Raw genomic sequence first — 16,488 nt, 5'->3', positions numbered from 1 at the left:
GAGGAGGGGGATGTGCCTTGACTTGACCTTGTCCTTTTGACCTAGGAATCCAGAAGAATGCACAGGCCTTGCAGCACATGTTGAAACACCCACTCGTGTACCGCTCCAGCAAGCCCAGGCTGGATACTCTGCAGAAGCACTATGTTCCCAAGGAGAAGCGGGTAAGCCTCCACCTCACTGTGCATGTGAACTGCCCCTGGGGACCCTAAGGAACAGAAATGGCTGTCACTTGGGACCTCCAAGAGCCATGCTTTTCCCTAGTGCCCCTAGTTCTCCCCTGCCTGTCGTTGTGACTGAATGAGGTGAGGCCACGAAAGTCTGAGCCTGTGCTAACACTCTGCTCTCTCACCTCCTGTCAGACCCGGAGGATCCCTGTTCCACCCCGACGGAAGACTCGAGCCCAGCTGCTGGATGACATCCTCATTCGCATGCGGGACACCCAGAACATTACAGAGGCACCACTAGGTATGGCTCAGGCCCCCCGTCCTCATCAGCCAGGCTCTGAGGTCTAGACATTTGCTCCCCTTCTGGGATAAGGCAGAGGGCTTGTGTCGGAGCAGGAAGAGCCCTTTAGAGCATCTGCCCGACCTTCCTGTGTACAGATGGAGGAAGTGAGCCGAGTGCAGCAGAGAGCTGCCTGAAGTCACACAGCATGTTTCCAACGGCTTGAGACAGACTCAGAAGGCCATCCCTCTGGCCTTCTAGTGCCTGAGCTGGAGAGGCCATTTTCAGGCCCTCACCATCCTCTTCCCACTCCATCCCACTTTATGGGGGACTCTGGACCCAGTCCCTACTGCTCTGGGATAGGTGGGACCCCAGGTGATCTGGGTGTCCCTCCTGGCTTTTCTCCCTACAGGAGCCGTCCTGCGCCAGCGGACAGAGCAGCGGCTGGTGAACCAGAAGCAGTTCCTGGAGGCCAAAAAGCTGCTGAAGGAGTTCCGTGCGCGCTACCGGCGGCTGGTGCGCTGCTCGCTGCGGTCAGTGTTTGGGACCACAGCGCCACCCCAGGCCCGCCCAGCACTGAGCGGGAGCCAGCCTAAGTTGGGCCGCTTCCTCGAATTCATGGATGAATTCTACCAGGAGCCCACAGCCAGTGACTTGAAAGGCTAGGGCTGTGCATGGGGCCATGGGTGCCAACTAGCCTGTGCCCTGCACCCTTCGCAAGGGTGCCACACCCTTGACCACCCCTTGGGACAGGTTCGGGTCTCCGAGCTCTGCTCAGCCTTGCTTGCTGGCCACAGAGAGGGGGAGCTGGTCAGGACCTCCCCTTCCTGGGCCAGGCAGGAATCAGCACTTTGTCCAACAGCAATAAAGAGTGAGTGCATAGAGCAAGGTAGCCCTCAGTCCTTTTTGGAGCCTGGGCCGGGTGGTTCCATTGTGGGGGAAAAAAACCCCAGCTGATACACATCCTGAAGAGTCCCATGGGAAACCTGCCTGAGTCACACAGGTGATAACACGGTAATCCCACAGAGCTGGGGTAAGCACTAAGACACAAAATGGTCGATGCAGCAGAGAAGCAGCACAGAATCTAAGGCTCAGAGAGGTTAACTTGCCCACAGCCGTGTGTGTGTGTGCCAGCCAAGTGTGTGTGTGTGTGGGAGGTGGGGGACAGGTCCAATAGTGTGTGTGTGTGTTGGGAGCAGGGCTCAGGTGCAAAGCTGAGGCCTCTAGGCCCTTGGAATCCTTGAGGCTGTCTCTGTTGGGTAGCCTTTTCCACTGTGACGGCAAATGGAAGGGAGAAGAGGACTGGGGATTTCCTTGTTTAGATGGACATCACCACAAAGTTGGGACAAGTTGAGGGAAGGGCTTACATGGAGTTTCCCAAGGTCTTCCAATCCAGGATGTAAACCAAAGTCCCATGTGAAAGTACAGTGGGATGTGACTAAAACTGGATTGTGGACTGTGCAGGGTCAGCGTGGACGCAGGGTAAGCAAGCTAGTTCTGGTCAAGGCAACCTAAAGGGTTGCTCCATTCTTGTGCGTGCAGTCCTCCGTGCCTGCTGCAGAGGAGAAGGCCACTGGGGCTGAATTCTGGAGACGGCTGAATTTGGGACGGACACTGGGTGTGACCTAGTCACCTGGCCAATGATTGCTCCTTAGACTGCTCTCCTAGAGGTGCCTACAAGTCAGACCTGGGGCAGGCCTATAGTTCCCAGGGTCCAGGAAGCAGTGGCATAGAAATGAAGGATCCATGGCAAGGCACAAAGTCTCACATCTAAGGTGTAATTAAGGCAATTACAGAAGTAGTCTGGTCGCCACAGGTCTGTGGTGCAGTGTCTGCTGTATCTTGAGTGTGAGACTGTTAGGACACAAGTGTTCGCATGTCATCACACTCAACCACAGCCACAAACGGGGCCAGATACATATTTACACCAAGCTGTATCATACCAGACATACACATTCAAGTTCAGACAGTCTCATGCACAATCACACACATTCTCATAGACATACCAAGTTCCAAAGTCAGTTCCATCTCACTCACACAGGCACCGGGACCGATTCAGGTAACACCTACAGTGCTACCCTCCACGGCACTCCTGTGCTGGGGCCTGTTGCTGAATTGCCACGTTGGATCACCTAGGCCCAAAAGCACCCTTCTGCTAACGTTAGGAAAGAGAATCCACCCCAACACTCACGCTGTAAACCTCACTAGGTTCGAATTCAGGAGATCTGGGATGCTCCCTTCAGCCAGAAACACCTATCAAACCATAAGCTCACAGGCCTGAAAGGCTCCTGAGAACACGCTCGCCCAGCTTCAAGGCAGGAAGTCTCTTGCCGTCTCCCCAGCAGATCACTCAGTTTGTGCTTGCACATCTAGTGACAGGGAGCTCATTCCCTCCGAAGGCTGTCCCTTCCTTTGTTGGGAAAACTATTGGATGGCTCAAGTCATCGGGCTAAGCATCTGCCCAAGTCCCTCAGTAATCCTGACTCTGCTTTTTGGCCCAGAGCATATCTGCTCTCTCTGCCCAGTCAGCCCAGTCCTTTACTTGTATGAGACTATCCTGAAGAGGCTATACTTATCTACAGCAGATGCTCTTGCTGCTGCTGCTAAGTCACCTCAGTTGTGTCCAACTCTGTACGACCCCATATACGGCAGCCCACCAGGCTCCCCCGTCCCTAGGATTCTCTAGGCAAGAACACTGGAGTGGGTTGCCATTTCCTTCTCCAATGCATGAAAGTGAAAAGTCAAAATGAAGTCGCTCAGTCATGTCCGACTCTTAGCGACCTCATGGACTGCAGCCATCAGATGCTCTTACCTTTGTTATTCCACATGGATACCATCTGAATAAACTGATTTTCCTATCATTTTGAATGCTGAAGCAAGACATTCCAATATGGGGCATCTTCTAGAGCAAAAATGGCACCAGAACTCATATACAGTCTACACTTAGCTCAGATTTGCCTGAGATTGCTCTCCAGAGATAAGACTTTGACTAGAAACAGTTCATGAGTTTGCTTTACTGTATTCTCAACTTGGGCCTCTCCTCAGCCTGGCAAACCTACATTGAGGAATGCACTTCAGTACTGTTCAAATAACACATCATCCCATTTGGTCCTGTGTGGGCAGAAGCATTCCTGATAGGCATGCCCTGTTCTGAGTCCTCTTTGTCAAAACGCTGTTTTTGAAGAGTTGGAGAGGAGGCATCTAGCAGTGGCACTGCCAAGGATCCAGGCCCCTTCTGTACTCTACTGAAGACAGCAGATTGAATAAAACCAAAATCCAAACTATGTTCTTTCTGGGTGGAAGGGGATAAGGCCTTAAGGATAACTGTATGAAGAATTAAGAGTAAATAAATAGTACATCAGTCACACACAGACAAGAAAATCCATTAGCTGGCACTTGAGACAATCACATTTCCCTTACATAATTATCCATTCTCACTGGGACTTTTAAGGTTCTGTTGGAGGTTAAGGGTTGAACCACTGAGCAAAAGCCCCTGCCCCTGGTGGCACAGCATAGGGAGAGGGCAGGGCCAATAAGGGAGAATATGCCACCATCTGGAGCCAGGGCCCAAAAGCTGCTCTTGAGCTCTCATGGCTCAATCTTTGAGGAGTACACTCCCTATTTTTACCCTTTATTAAATGAGAGGAAAGGAAGAACAAGCCTGGCTTTGCCTTGGCTTTGTCCAACTAGTTCTTAAGACCCCAGAAAAGGTAGAAAGGGAGGCACCCCAGTTTGAGGTTGCCTCCTACAACTACTGAGACAAGGCATTGAGGAAGCATTTACTCACAAAGCAAAGTGTGTAAATATTTTTCTTAGAAAAAAATACTGATAATACATAGAACAACGTGCACATTCAGTCTTGGCACGTTTCCTTCATCCAATATAACCAGTTTCTAAACTGAAGGCTTCTGTGTATGTATCTTAGCTGTGGATGACATGTGTCAAGATGCATTTCTGGATCATCTTTGGAGGAAAGCCTATTCAAGCAGCCTCTTTTCCTAGTATCCCACCCCTCAAAAAATAAAAAGCAGACCTGCTTCCTCATTGACACAAGAATAAGTCGTTCTCATTGAGTCACAACATAAGTAGCTATATTTACTTCTAAAAGCCAAGCCAAATGACCAATCTGTGGGTTGATGAGAAATGGCTGGCCGAGAAAAATTAAGTCTCTATGGAGTTTTTGATTTTCAAAGAAAAATGAAGGGCTGACTGGGTTCTAATCCCTGGTAGTTAAAAATGACAGGCTGTTCAATCAAAATATATCACTTCCCAAGATTTCACATTCACATTACTCTCACTATGGGGGTGGGGGTGGGGGCGGGCGGTTCCCTACCTGGGTGTGTATTCAAGGGATCTGGGTACATTTTAATTCTATCTGAAAAAAAGCAGGAAGAAAAAGCTGTTAAAATAATCATTTGGATATCTCCTTCATGAGCAAATTGTGTGTGTGTGCAGCTTAGAGGACTTAGAGGACTATTCATTCAGACCCTAGATAACTGTAGTACAAAGTATGACACAGGGCACTGAACCCCAAGTTCCTTGTTTCTTAAAGAGAAGGAGGGCATCAGGTGGGATAGTGTGACTTGGGTAATTCCCATGCCCATTCCAGCTATATAACATTTTGTGATTATGATCCAGCCTTCATTTTTCTTCCCCTCACCACCAGCTGGCCTTCTATCTCAATGGAAAGCTGTGCAAGAAAAAGGCAAAGAATCCCAAGTTGCTGCCAGATTTGGTGAGAGGTCTGGTTCGTGGAGAGGTTGGTAGGTTGCTAAGTTGAGATCTGAACCTCCTCTGGCCATGTCAGTGATCCACAGTCTTCCTCATTTCTCAGGGCTTTATGCTAAAAGCAGCTCCTGGAGAACTATACTTGTCCTATAATCGTGGGAGGAGAAAGATCATTCTCCTCTGGTAAAAGTACTTCAGAAACAGAAAGCAATATTGCAGTCAGGTTCACAGAACTGAGGGGGGTATCTAAAATGTCCAAGGGTGCTAGATGGTACCTTGAATGGGCCACCCAAGATCATCACTATGGCCCTCTACGAAACCATTAACGAACTCTCCAGCCACACATACATTCAAATACATTCCAGGAGACGCTGAGTTCAAGAGCACGGATTGTCCTTTCCTTCTTTATATCCATGACCCAGCACAGGGCTGGCAAAAGTTCGAAACTCAGGAAATATCTGTCAAATGGAACAGAAAGGATGAGCAGCACAGCCTTCGGTCATCAGCATCACCAGTCAAGCCAGTGGCAGCTTTCTTTCCATCTTAGTCAGTTTGTAATCACATAGCAATTAATCAAGCAGCTTTAATCTCTTAAGGGCATTTTTAAGAGAAAATGAACAACAACCAAAAAAACACAGAAGGCATTCATCACTAGTGCTTCCTCCAGGCAAAAATTTAAGGATTCCATTTAAAAAAATAAATGAAGCCATTTACAAAAGGTTTTCCTGGGAAGTTTCAGCCAAAAAGAATCAACCTTCTAAAAAGAGGCAATTATATGAAAGGGGCCAGGGGCTGGATACATAATCCCCAAACTTGACATCAACCCAACAGGCCCAGATAACTTCTTCCAGCAGATACAATCAATGGATCATGAACATGTTCCCAAAGTATCTTTCCCACTTGTTAAAAAAAAGGGCTTCGAGCCCCGTTCTCAGGAACCATGTTTCTTGGATTTCCCATTAGAATGACCTCCATCCTCCAACTTCTCATAACTTCCCCTTTAATAAGAAAAAACACAATGCATATACACAAGGAACAGAGTAAACAGAACATGGGAAATTTCTATGGTGAAGCAGATTCCAATGATTTGTGAGAAATGTTTGTTTTGGGAGATGGCGTATCTTTCATTCTAGCTCACAAACCCTCCCCATCATTCTGTTTTCCTTCCGTGTCTTTTTCTCTAAAGAATTCATGTCAACAACTCCATTTGTGACCAACTTCACAATTAAGCAACAGGGGAGGGGAATTCTTTCAGAAAGAAGTGTTCAGGTTTTAGTAGTTAAGTATGGGAAGCATGTTAAAATAGAGATAATATCTTAGTGGTTTTACCCTCCTCCAAAGCCAGGAAGAGGAAAGATTAAGCCTCCTCCTTCCTTAGCTTACTTTGCCTGTGTTTGAAGGACTGCTGCTCAGCTGGAAGTCTGGAAACAACTGTCAGTACCATTCAAGGCTCCACAGTAGGGGGTCACTAAACTGGATTCAGCTTTTGGAATATTCACGTAACAAATTTTCATTCTGTAACCTGACACTAAAACTTGTTGTCACTACTAAGCAATTTCTTAAAATGAAAGTATTAGTTTGGGGAAATATTTAAAATATATATATTTTCTATTAAAAATATTCATCTTTTTTTCCAAAAACTAAAATTAGCTCCAACTGAAAAGTTTTTCAAATTATTGGAGATACAGAAAAAGGTGACAAGTGGAAAAATAAGTGTCTTTGCTACTACCAATGAGACTAGCCTTCCAATAACATTTACTAAGATCGAAAAGGAACACCATGAAATGGCAGTAACTGACATCTTCTTTGAGGGCATTTAGTAAGTCACCCTCCCTGCCCTCTACAGACCACTGCCAGCTTTTCTATCCTGGGCACCAATATGCCCTCCAGCGGCTTTTGGAGGGCCTGTGTTGCTGGGAGGACCTAAAACTGAAGTGGTATGAAAATGAAGTAATGAGATGAGTGTATATTTTCTAAACACACATCTGCATGTGTGCACGCACAGACACACAGAACACATACATTCAGGTGAGTGACACTCCCCACCAAAGTAGTCACTGAGGAGGCCCCACATCTCTCAGTGATTACCCAGGTACTTCAGACATCTCTGGAACTCCTCTGGGAATTGTGTATGAGTTGCCCAAGAAAACGGCTCTGACTGCTTTACAGCTGCACCTCGTTTCTGACTCCAACCCTCTTGATAACCTACTTTCTGTTCCAAAGGTTTCCAATAGGTTCTGACTAGTTTCAAATTAAAATTATCTTTCCTATAACCCAAAGATTAAAGAGAAGAAGGGAGGCAAATCTTCTGAGAAGAATCAAAAGTAGGTGATACAGTAAATCCTTTGTGATCTGGATAAGTGAGTCATTGTTCTGGACCTTAGCTTCTGCCTTAGTAAGAAGAAGAAGCTGGAATAGACAACTATTAACGTCCTTTCCAGTTTGACTATTAGATGTCTAGATGTCTCCAGACTTTGAGGACAGTTCCAGAAATGTTTTCACCAAAGACAACATCATTGGAAAAACCGTGCAGCCTCCAGCTGAGGCCACCTGAGGGGGACAATGTACACTGGGATATGTAAGATCTGAAAGGCTTGTTAAAATGCCAGTCACATGACTTTATAGTAACAGCTCATACATGCACAGGGAATGCCAGTCCACCAGAGATTCCCTAAAATTCTATCCTAATCCCTACTCTCAATGAGCCCAGATGGGCAGAAGCACCAAGCACCACCAGAGATGCAAAAGACACACGGTGTCACCTGCTAAGGAAAATAAACCCCAAAGGTCCATGGGACTGAATTGACCAGCTGCATCCAGCTAGACACCGTGTTTCCACAGTAGGGAGTCTCAGTACTGTTCTTGCCTGACTTCTGGGCAAATTTTTTGGATTTTAGAACAACACTGCAGATAACTCTTGTCCAAAAGGAGAGTAATAATGAGGTCCAATCAGTTTATCTAACAGAGTGGAACCCCAGGAAAACAGAAGGCTGTAAACTGGAGGAATGTGGATAACTGTACAGTATATGTTTGCACTTCCAGTCAATCTCAATTATCTGCATGTGGATTTTGTACAATAATATTCAAAGCCCAGCCAGCTTTCTCTAGGCTCCCCTGGTATGTCCTTGGATCGCTGTCCATTATGGCAACCTCTTAAGTGTGGAAAAAATCCATGGGATTTGTTGTTGGGAGACCCAGCAATCAGTCTGGGCTATGTATGCCCTTAGTAGTTGAGAGAACCTGAACATCTGCAATGCAGTTTCATCATCAGAAACTGGGGCTAATACCACTTACATGTGAGGTCTCCTGAAAAGACCAAATTAAACAATGACTATGAATGTGGTCTGCCAACTATATAGTATTAATCAAATGTTATTTTTTTAAACAAGGAATGTAAATTAACTTTTATAGAAGCATAAAAACTGATTTCATTAGGTATACTTGAAGCAAAGGTAAGAAGGGGGAACACAATCTTTTTGGATCTGCCAAAGAACTACACTGTTGCACTTCTTTGGAAAAAACAAAAAAAAAAAGATGGAACTAATTTTTATCTGCAAGGCTGATTTAAAACACCACCTGCTGAAAGAAGTCAGGAGGTCTATCAATGTAAGAAGGCATCCCCTTTCTCCTCTACCATCTAACCCTAGCCACTCTGCTCCTGAATCTCATGCCAAGCAGGTGCTGCCAGATTTGGCCCGGATACCCTAAGGGGTGGGCCACCCTAGGGAGTGAGGAGTGCTTCTGGCCTGGGTCACAGGGAGGCAGAGACAGAGTTCCCTTGGATATAGTCTACAAAGGCCCCCAAACCTCTCAGAATCATACTTGACAGTGTTTTGCCATTAAAAGAAACCCAAAGTGAGAACACTCATTTCTTCATGATAAATGATCAAGCTCAAAGACCTCTGAGAAAAACAGGTAACGCTGTTCATCAGGTGCTACTTGGCCCCCGCCATGCTACTGGACCGCAGGAGATACTGATCCACGCTTCCTTTTCGCCGACTCACAGTCCGCCTTTCGTTGTCAAACATGCGCTGCAACTGCAGAGCCAGCTGCCGGTCCTCTTCCTCTTGCTGCAATTTCTGCTCCATCTCTCGCAGCACTGGGTCTGTGGGGGCCAGACCCACCTCACCACTGCTTTGTCGCAGTTTCTTAAGGGAGCCATTTTGTTCCAAGTGCTTGGTCTTACAGCGTCTTTTCCTGCCCCGACGCAAGGAAGGAAGTGGCTCATCACCTAGGTTGTCTGCCAGAACACCATTAGGCAGATCAAAATGATTCACTGTCTTCAGCTGTTTCTTTGTTTTGAGGACCCCACCCAAAACACTGTTTTTAGGTAGCACTGAGTTAACTGCTGAGATTTTCATACTTGCTGTTATACGGGTTTTATCTAACTTGGCATCTGGGGATGACCCTGACCTTTCCGACTGCTCTCTCTCCAAAGAAGTCCCACTGGCCCCCACTGGGAGTTCTGAAGAGCAGCAGGTTTCCAATGGGATCTCAGTGTTCTTTTTACGGTCACTGCCCTGTTCTGCTTTTGTCTGACTAACAGAGGAAAAATAATCAAGGTCAGGGGCGGTAGGTCCCGTACATTCAGAGAGAACTTGCCCACTGGACAGTCTTGTATTTAAAGCCAGAAGAGGCTTCTCCTTGTTGGACTGCGTAACTTCAGAGACCAGTAAGTCGTCCCCTGTTTCTGGAGCCAGGGAGGTGAGGGTGGCTTTTGAAAGGGTCTTTTTGATCTGCCGCTCCTGAAAGATCTGCTCCCACTTCTTGAGGATCCGTGGACTAGCCTCATAAGAAGTCTGCTTCTGCAGGCTTCTGTTTAGGTTGCGGGGTGTCGATTTGATGATGAGGGGACTCAACACGCGGCCATCAGGGAGCCTCTTAGGCGGAGTACATGGTGAGCAGACAATGGGCTTGAAATGGTTTAGCTCTTCTGAGATGCTGTCGTTACTCTCAGGGCTGATAGAGCGCTCTGGCTTATGTAAGGAAGCCAAGGCTGACAGGGAGCTGAAGGGCAGGCGCTTCTCAACGGTTAGGTCGGGAGCCGAGAGGCAGCGGTGGTTCCGGGTGGACAGCAGGACACCGATGATGGGGTTGGAGGTGGGGGTCATGGCTGTGGCCTGAAAGAGATTAGAAGACTATGTATACATACATATATAACCTTTTTCTTCATCATTCCTTCTTGATGGTAGAGGGGTAGAGGAGAGAAGGGTAAGAAAAAAGATAACGGGTGATACAAGTCTAAGTAATGTAGAAAATCCCTCATTTAGAGTGCACCCACCATTTAGAGAAATTCCTACACATGAAACAAATAATGAGATTGAAACTTTTATGAAAAAAACCTCATCTAGAATTTTTAAGAAGGTTTTTCTAGGAGCCCTCATTCTACTTATCTTCCTACTAATTCAAACTCTCTTCCCTTCACATCTGTTTTGTAAAATTCTCCAACATAATGAGTTTGCCTAGGATCCATTGTGCCTCTTCTCATCTGAAATGGTTCTTTTGTGGCCGTGTGCAGGAGGTTATGGGACGGGACGAGACAGCCCAAGAAGAAGCTGTGTCTGAGGTCTACCTTGGCTTTGCTGGTTGGGGCTGCTCTGAGTCTGCTCTTCGCTCTGTCCTGACCAGTGTCACTGCAGCTCTGACTCCTTTCCATCTTGGAATTTAGGTTCCTAAAAGAGAATAAAGACAAACTGTCAACCGTAGCCTATGATTGCTAAGGGAAAAAAGATGACAATCTCGTCTGTGCTTTCAAAGCTATGCAGCTATAACAGAAAATGTATTAATTAACAAAATAATTTTAAGAACAAATCCTGTCCAAAGAGAGTTCTCCAGAGAGGACATTTGGTTTAAGTCTTTGTTTCCAAACTTAGATCCTGCCTAAATAACACAAGACCAATGGCTATTTCACTCATGCTTAGAGAAATATAGGGACACCTCACCTTCCTTAATAGAATGGATACAGGGACTTCCCTGGTGGTCCAGTAGACAAGAATCTGCCTTCCAATGCAGGGGATGCAGGTTTGATCCCCCTTCAGGGAACTAAGATCTCACATGCCTCAGGGCAACTAAGCATGTACTGCAGCAAGGAGTCCATGCCCCACAAGAGAAGCCCCTGCGTGCCGCAACTAGACAAAGACCACGCACTGCAGGAAGAGCCAGTGCAGCCAAAAAGTAACTTTTAAAATAATAATTTTAAAAATAGGATAGATACAATATCAAATCAACTTTAGAAACTTTTTTTTTCCTTTGCTTAGGCCCAGACCTCTTCTCAAGCAATCTAAATCATCCATGAAACAAATATTTAAGTACTTATAAAACACCTAGCAAATCGCTAGATTCCCATGTAGGTAGTAAAAATTAAATACACTCTCTCCCTTAATCTACTACATTTAAGCTTCCAAAGGCCTACATCCTGGTGATTAAGAGATTCAAGATCAGAAGATTTGTCTTGTGCATTATATTATGATTTTACAATGCAAACCAAAAACCAAAGTAGCTGTATTATAACACTGATCTTACTGGGTAACAGCTCTACTCAACAAGCATTTAACATACAGTTACTATATGCCAGTCACCTATGAGCATTATCTGGGCACTGGAAATACAGAAAAGAATGAGGTACAGTCTAGGTCTTCAAGGAATCAGAGTCCAGTGGAGCAGACAAATAATTCGATATAACACAGTTAAATGGTACAATGAAAACTTATGCCTAATAATTTTGCCTAATAATGGCATAAGAGAGTTATTAATTAATTACCTGGGACGGAGTGAGAACAGGGTTGGAAAAGCCTTCAGTGGCATATGTATTTTGAAGGATAAATAAGAATTTACCAGAAGACAAGGTGGACACCTAGCTATGCAGATGATCCCAAAGAGAAATTATTTCCTTGAGTGATTTTACTTAACTCTGGAATGGAATAGTCAATATCTACTCTTTTGAGCAAAAGATTTAAAATTTTATGATAGTAGATTAGTTAAGAGAAAACTTATAAAGGAGGTAATGAGGTACATGTCCTCTCCCAATTTGGGACCAGTCTGTTCCATGTTTAGTTCTAATGGTTGCTTCTTAGCTGCATACAGATTTCTCAGGAGGCAGGTCAGGTGGTCTGATTCCATGTCTTGAAGAATTTTCCACGGTTTGTTATGATCCACACAGTCAAAGGCTTTGGCATAGTCAATAAAGCAGAAATAGATGTTTTTCTAGAACTCTCTTGCTTTTTCGATGATCCAATGGATGTTAGCAATTTGATCTCTGATTCCTCTGCCTTTTCTAAATCCAGCTTGAACATCCGAGGTTCTTGGTTCATGTACTGTTAAAGCCTGGCTTGGAGAATTTTGAACATTCCTTTACTAGCGTGTGAGATGAGTGCAATTGTGCGGTAGTTTGAGCATTCTTTGGCATTGCCTTTCTTTGGGATTGGAATGAAAACTGACCTTTTCCAGTCCTGTGGCCACTGCAGAGTTTTCCAAATTTTCTGGTGTATTGAATGCAGCACTTTCACAGCATCATCTTTCAGGATTTGAAATAGCTCAACTGGAATTCCATCACCTCCACTAGCTTTGTTCGTAGTGATGCTTCCTAAGGCCCACTTGACTTTGCATTCCAGAATGTCTGGCTCTAGGTGGGTGATCACACCATCGAGGCTGTCTGGGTCATGATCTTTTTTGTATAGTTCTTCTCTGTATTTTTGCCACCTCTTCTTAATATCTTCTGCTTCTGTAAGGACCATACCATTTCTGTCCTTTATCATGCCCATCTTTGCATGAAATGTTCCCTTGGTAGCTCTAATTTTCTTGAAGAGATCTCTAGTCTTTCCCATTCTATTGTTTTCCTCTATTTCTTTGCATTGATCACTTAGGAAGCCTTTCTTATCTCTCCTTACTATTCTTTGGAACTCTGCATTCAGAGGTATGTATCTTTCCTTTTCTCCTTTGACTTTTGCTTCTTTTCTCAGCTATTTGCAAGGCCTCCTCAGACAACCATTTTGCCTTTTTGCATTTCTTTTTCTTGGGGATGGTCTTGATCACTGCCTCCTGTACAATGTCACAAACCTCTGTCCATAGTTCTTCAGGCACTCTGTCTATCAGATCTAATTCCTTGAATCTATTTGTCACTCCCACTTTATAACTGTAAGGGATTTGATTTAGGTTATACCTGAATGGTCTAGTAGTTTTCCCTACTTTTTTCAATTTAAGCCTGAATTTTGCAATAAGGAGTTCATGATCTGAGCCACAGTCAGCTCCCAGGCTTGTTTTTGCTGATTGTATAGAGCTTCTCCATCTTCGGCTGCAAAGAATAGAATCAATCTGATTTCGGTATTGATCATCTGGTGATGTCCATGTGTAGAGTCTTCTCTTGTGTTGTTGGAAGAGGGTGTTTGCTATGACCAGTGCGTTCTCTTTGCAAAACTCTGTTAAGCCTTTGCCCTGCTTCATTTTGTACTCCAAGGCCAAACTTGCCTATTACTCCAGGTATCTCTTGACTTCCTACTTTTGCATTCCAGTCCCCTATGATGAAAAGGACATCTTCAGGGAGGCCTGGCGTGCTGCAGTCCATGGGGTTGCAAAGAGTCGAACATGACTGAGCAATTGAACTGAACTGAACTAGAAGGTCTTGTAGGTCTTCATAGAACCGTTCAACTTCAGCTTCTTTGGCATTAGTGGTGGGGGCATAGACTTGGATTACTTTGATATTGAAGGGTTTGCCTTGGAAATAAAGAGAGATCATTCTGTCATTTTTGAGACTGCACCCAAGTACTGCATTTCAGACTCTTCTGTTGACTATGAGGACTACTCCATTTCTTCTAAGGGATTCTTGCCCACAGTAGTAGATATAATGGTTACCTGAATTAAATTCACCCATTCTGGTCCATTTAGCGCACTGATTCCTAAAATGCCAATGTTCACTCTTGCCATCTCCTGTTTGACCACTTCCAATTTACCTTGTTTCATGGACCTAACATTTTGGGTTCCTATCCAATATTGTTCTTTACAGCATTGGACTTTACTTCCATCACCAGTCACATCCACAGTTGGCTGTTGTTTTTGCTTTGGCTCAGCATCTTCATTCTTTCTGGAGCTATTTATTGGGCACCTACTGACCTGTGGAGTTCATCTTTCAGTGTCATATCTTTTTGCCTTTTCATACTGGGGTTCTCAAGGCAAGAATACTGAGGTGGTTTGCCATTCCCTTCTCCTGGTTAAATTTACTCATAACTATTCTGGGTTTTTCTGTGTGTGTGTGTGTGTGCTACTGCAAATACAATTGCTCTCCTAATTATATTTTCACAGTGTTCACTGCTAATATAAAAAATGCAACTGATTTTTGTGTGGTGATCTTGCATCCTGAAACTTTCCTAAATTTGTTTATTAGCTCTAATAGTTTTTTCATGAATTCCTTAGGATTTTTTATGAATAATACCATATCATCTGTGAACAAAAATGTGAAAGGAAGAATACTTGCTCCTTTGCAATCAGGATGCTTTTCTTTTCTTTCACAGTTTTACTGAGCTATGTTTGACATATATTGTATAAGTTTAAGGTGTACAAAGTGTTGGCATTTGATACACACGTATTGTGAAAGGATTCCATGGCGAGGTTAGTTAACACCTCCATCACCTTACATAATTACCATTTATTTTGAGGGGTGAAGAACATTTAAGACCCGCTCTCTTAGCAGCTTTCAAACACATAAATACGGTATTGTTAAGTATAATCACAATGCTGTACATTAGATGCCTAGGACCTATTCACCGTAGAATTGGAAATTTATACCCTGTGACCAACATTTCCCCATTTCCTCCGCCTTCTGCCAACCACCATTATACTCTGTTTTTATGAGTTTGGCTTTTAAAGATTCCATATGTAACTGACATACAAAATTGTCTTTCTCTCTGACTTAACTTTGCTTAGTGCAATGCCCTCAAGGTCCATCCACACTGTTGAAAATGGCAGAATTTTCTTATTTCTCATGTCTGAGTAATATTATATATACATATATGTATCTCACATTTTCTTTATCCATTCATCCATGGACAGACACTTAAAGATTGTTTCCATGTCTTGGCTATTAAGAATAATGATACAATGAATGCGGGAGTGCAGATAGCTCTTGGAGATTCTGATTTCATTTCTTTGTGTATATACCCAGAAGTGGAATTGCTGGATCATATGGTAGTTGCAATGTTTGCTTTTGAATTATATACGTACCTTAGATATTTTGGATATTAATCCCTTATCAAATATATGATTTGCAAATACTTTCTCCCATTCTGTAGATCGCCTTTTCATTTTGTTGACTGTTTCTTTTGCTGTGCAGAAGCTTTTTAGTTTGATGCAGTCCCACTGACATCTGCTTTTGTTGCTTAGTGTCATCTCCAAAAAATGATAGCCAGACAATGTCAAGGAGCTTTCTATGCTTTCTTTTAGGAGTTTTACACATTCAGGTCTTATTGGTTAAAGTTAATTTTTATGAATGATATAAAATAGGGGCCCAATTTCATTTTTTTGCCTGCAATTTTCCAGTTTTCCCCAGCACCATTTATTGAAGAGACCATCCTTTCTCCACTGAGTTTTTTTAGGCTCTCTTGTCTCATATTAGTTGACTGTATTTGCATGGGCTTATTACTGAACTCATTGGTTAGCTCTAATAAGTTTTTTGGTGGAATCTTTAGGATTTTCTTTTCTTTAGGATGATATAAGATGATATTATCATAAACAAGAACAATTTTACTTCTTCCTTTCCAATTTGGATGCCTTTTATTTGTTTTTCTTCCTTGACTGCTACAGTTGGGACTATACTGAATAGGAGTGGTGAGAGTGGGCACCCTTGTTTTGCTCCTGATCATAGAGGAAAATCTTTCAACCTTTCATTCATGAGTATGTTAGCTGTGGGCTTGTCATATACGGCCTGTATTAGTATGTTCCTTCTATATCCAATTTGTTGAGAGTTTTTATCATGAAAGGATTTTGTATTTTGTTGAACACTTTTTCTACATTAAGATTTACAATTTTCATCTTTCATTCTATCAGTGTGGCATATCACATTCATTGATTTACCTGTGTTGAACTACCCTTGTGACCCAAGGGTAAAACCAGTTGATCATGGTGTGTGATTCTTCCAAGGTGTTGCTGACTTCAGTTTGCTAATAGTTTGTTTGGAATATTTAATCAGGGATATTGACCTCTAGTTTTCTTTTCTTATAGTATCTTTATTTGGCTTTGGTATCAGGGTAATACTGGGTTCATAAAATGAGTTAGGGAGTGTTCCCTCCCCTATGGTTTTTTGGAAAAGTTAGAGAGGGGTCAGCATAT

The 16,488-nt window shown here is 43.7% G+C and overlaps 2 protein-coding genes and 1 long non-coding RNA gene across 8 annotated transcripts in view; 2 read left to right on the top strand and 1 right to left on the bottom strand.

Moving 5' to 3' along the window:
• XRRA1 (X-ray radiation resistance associated 1) overlaps positions 1-1,328 on the top strand; it is a 67,679-nt gene extending 66,351 nt beyond the window's left edge. For all 6 annotated transcript variants that reach the window (XM_019975732.2, XM_019975731.2, XM_019975733.2 and 3 more), the window contains 3 exons: positions 46-161; positions 360-465; positions 857-1,328. In XM_019975732.2, coding sequence (XP_019831291.2) covers positions 46-161; positions 360-465; positions 857-1,110 — 476 coding nt within the window. In that variant the 3' untranslated portion in view covers positions 1,111-1,328. The remainder of the gene's footprint in view (positions 1-45; positions 162-359; positions 466-856) is intronic.
• Positions 1,329-5,548: 4,220 nt separating this feature from the next.
• Positions 5,549-16,488, bottom strand: part of RNF169 (ring finger protein 169) — an 87,562-nt gene continuing 76,622 nt past the window's right edge. The window contains exons 5-6 of the mRNA XM_070803897.1: positions 10,745-10,844; positions 5,549-10,292 (exon numbers count right to left, since the gene is read on the bottom strand). Coding sequence (XP_070659998.1) covers positions 9,108-10,292; positions 10,745-10,844 — 1,285 coding nt within the window. The 3' untranslated portion in view covers positions 5,549-9,107. The remainder of the gene's footprint in view (positions 10,293-10,744; positions 10,845-16,488) is intronic.
• LOC139187341 (uncharacterized) overlaps positions 9,764-16,488 on the top strand; it is a 34,657-nt gene continuing 27,932 nt past the window's right edge. The window contains exon 1 of the long non-coding RNA XR_011570893.1: positions 9,764-9,844. This is a non-coding gene — a long non-coding RNA (uncharacterized lncRNA). The remainder of the gene's footprint in view (positions 9,845-16,488) is intronic.

The sequence above is a fragment of the Bos indicus genome, chromosome 15, assembly GCF_029378745.1.
Source record: "Bos indicus isolate NIAB-ARS_2022 breed Sahiwal x Tharparkar chromosome 15, NIAB-ARS_B.indTharparkar_mat_pri_1.0, whole genome shotgun sequence".
Lineage (NCBI taxonomy): Eukaryota > Metazoa > Chordata > Mammalia > Artiodactyla > Bovidae > Bos > Bos indicus.
The sequence above is the reverse complement of the archived record's forward strand: the minus strand, read 5'-3'. Positions and strand labels throughout refer to the sequence as shown.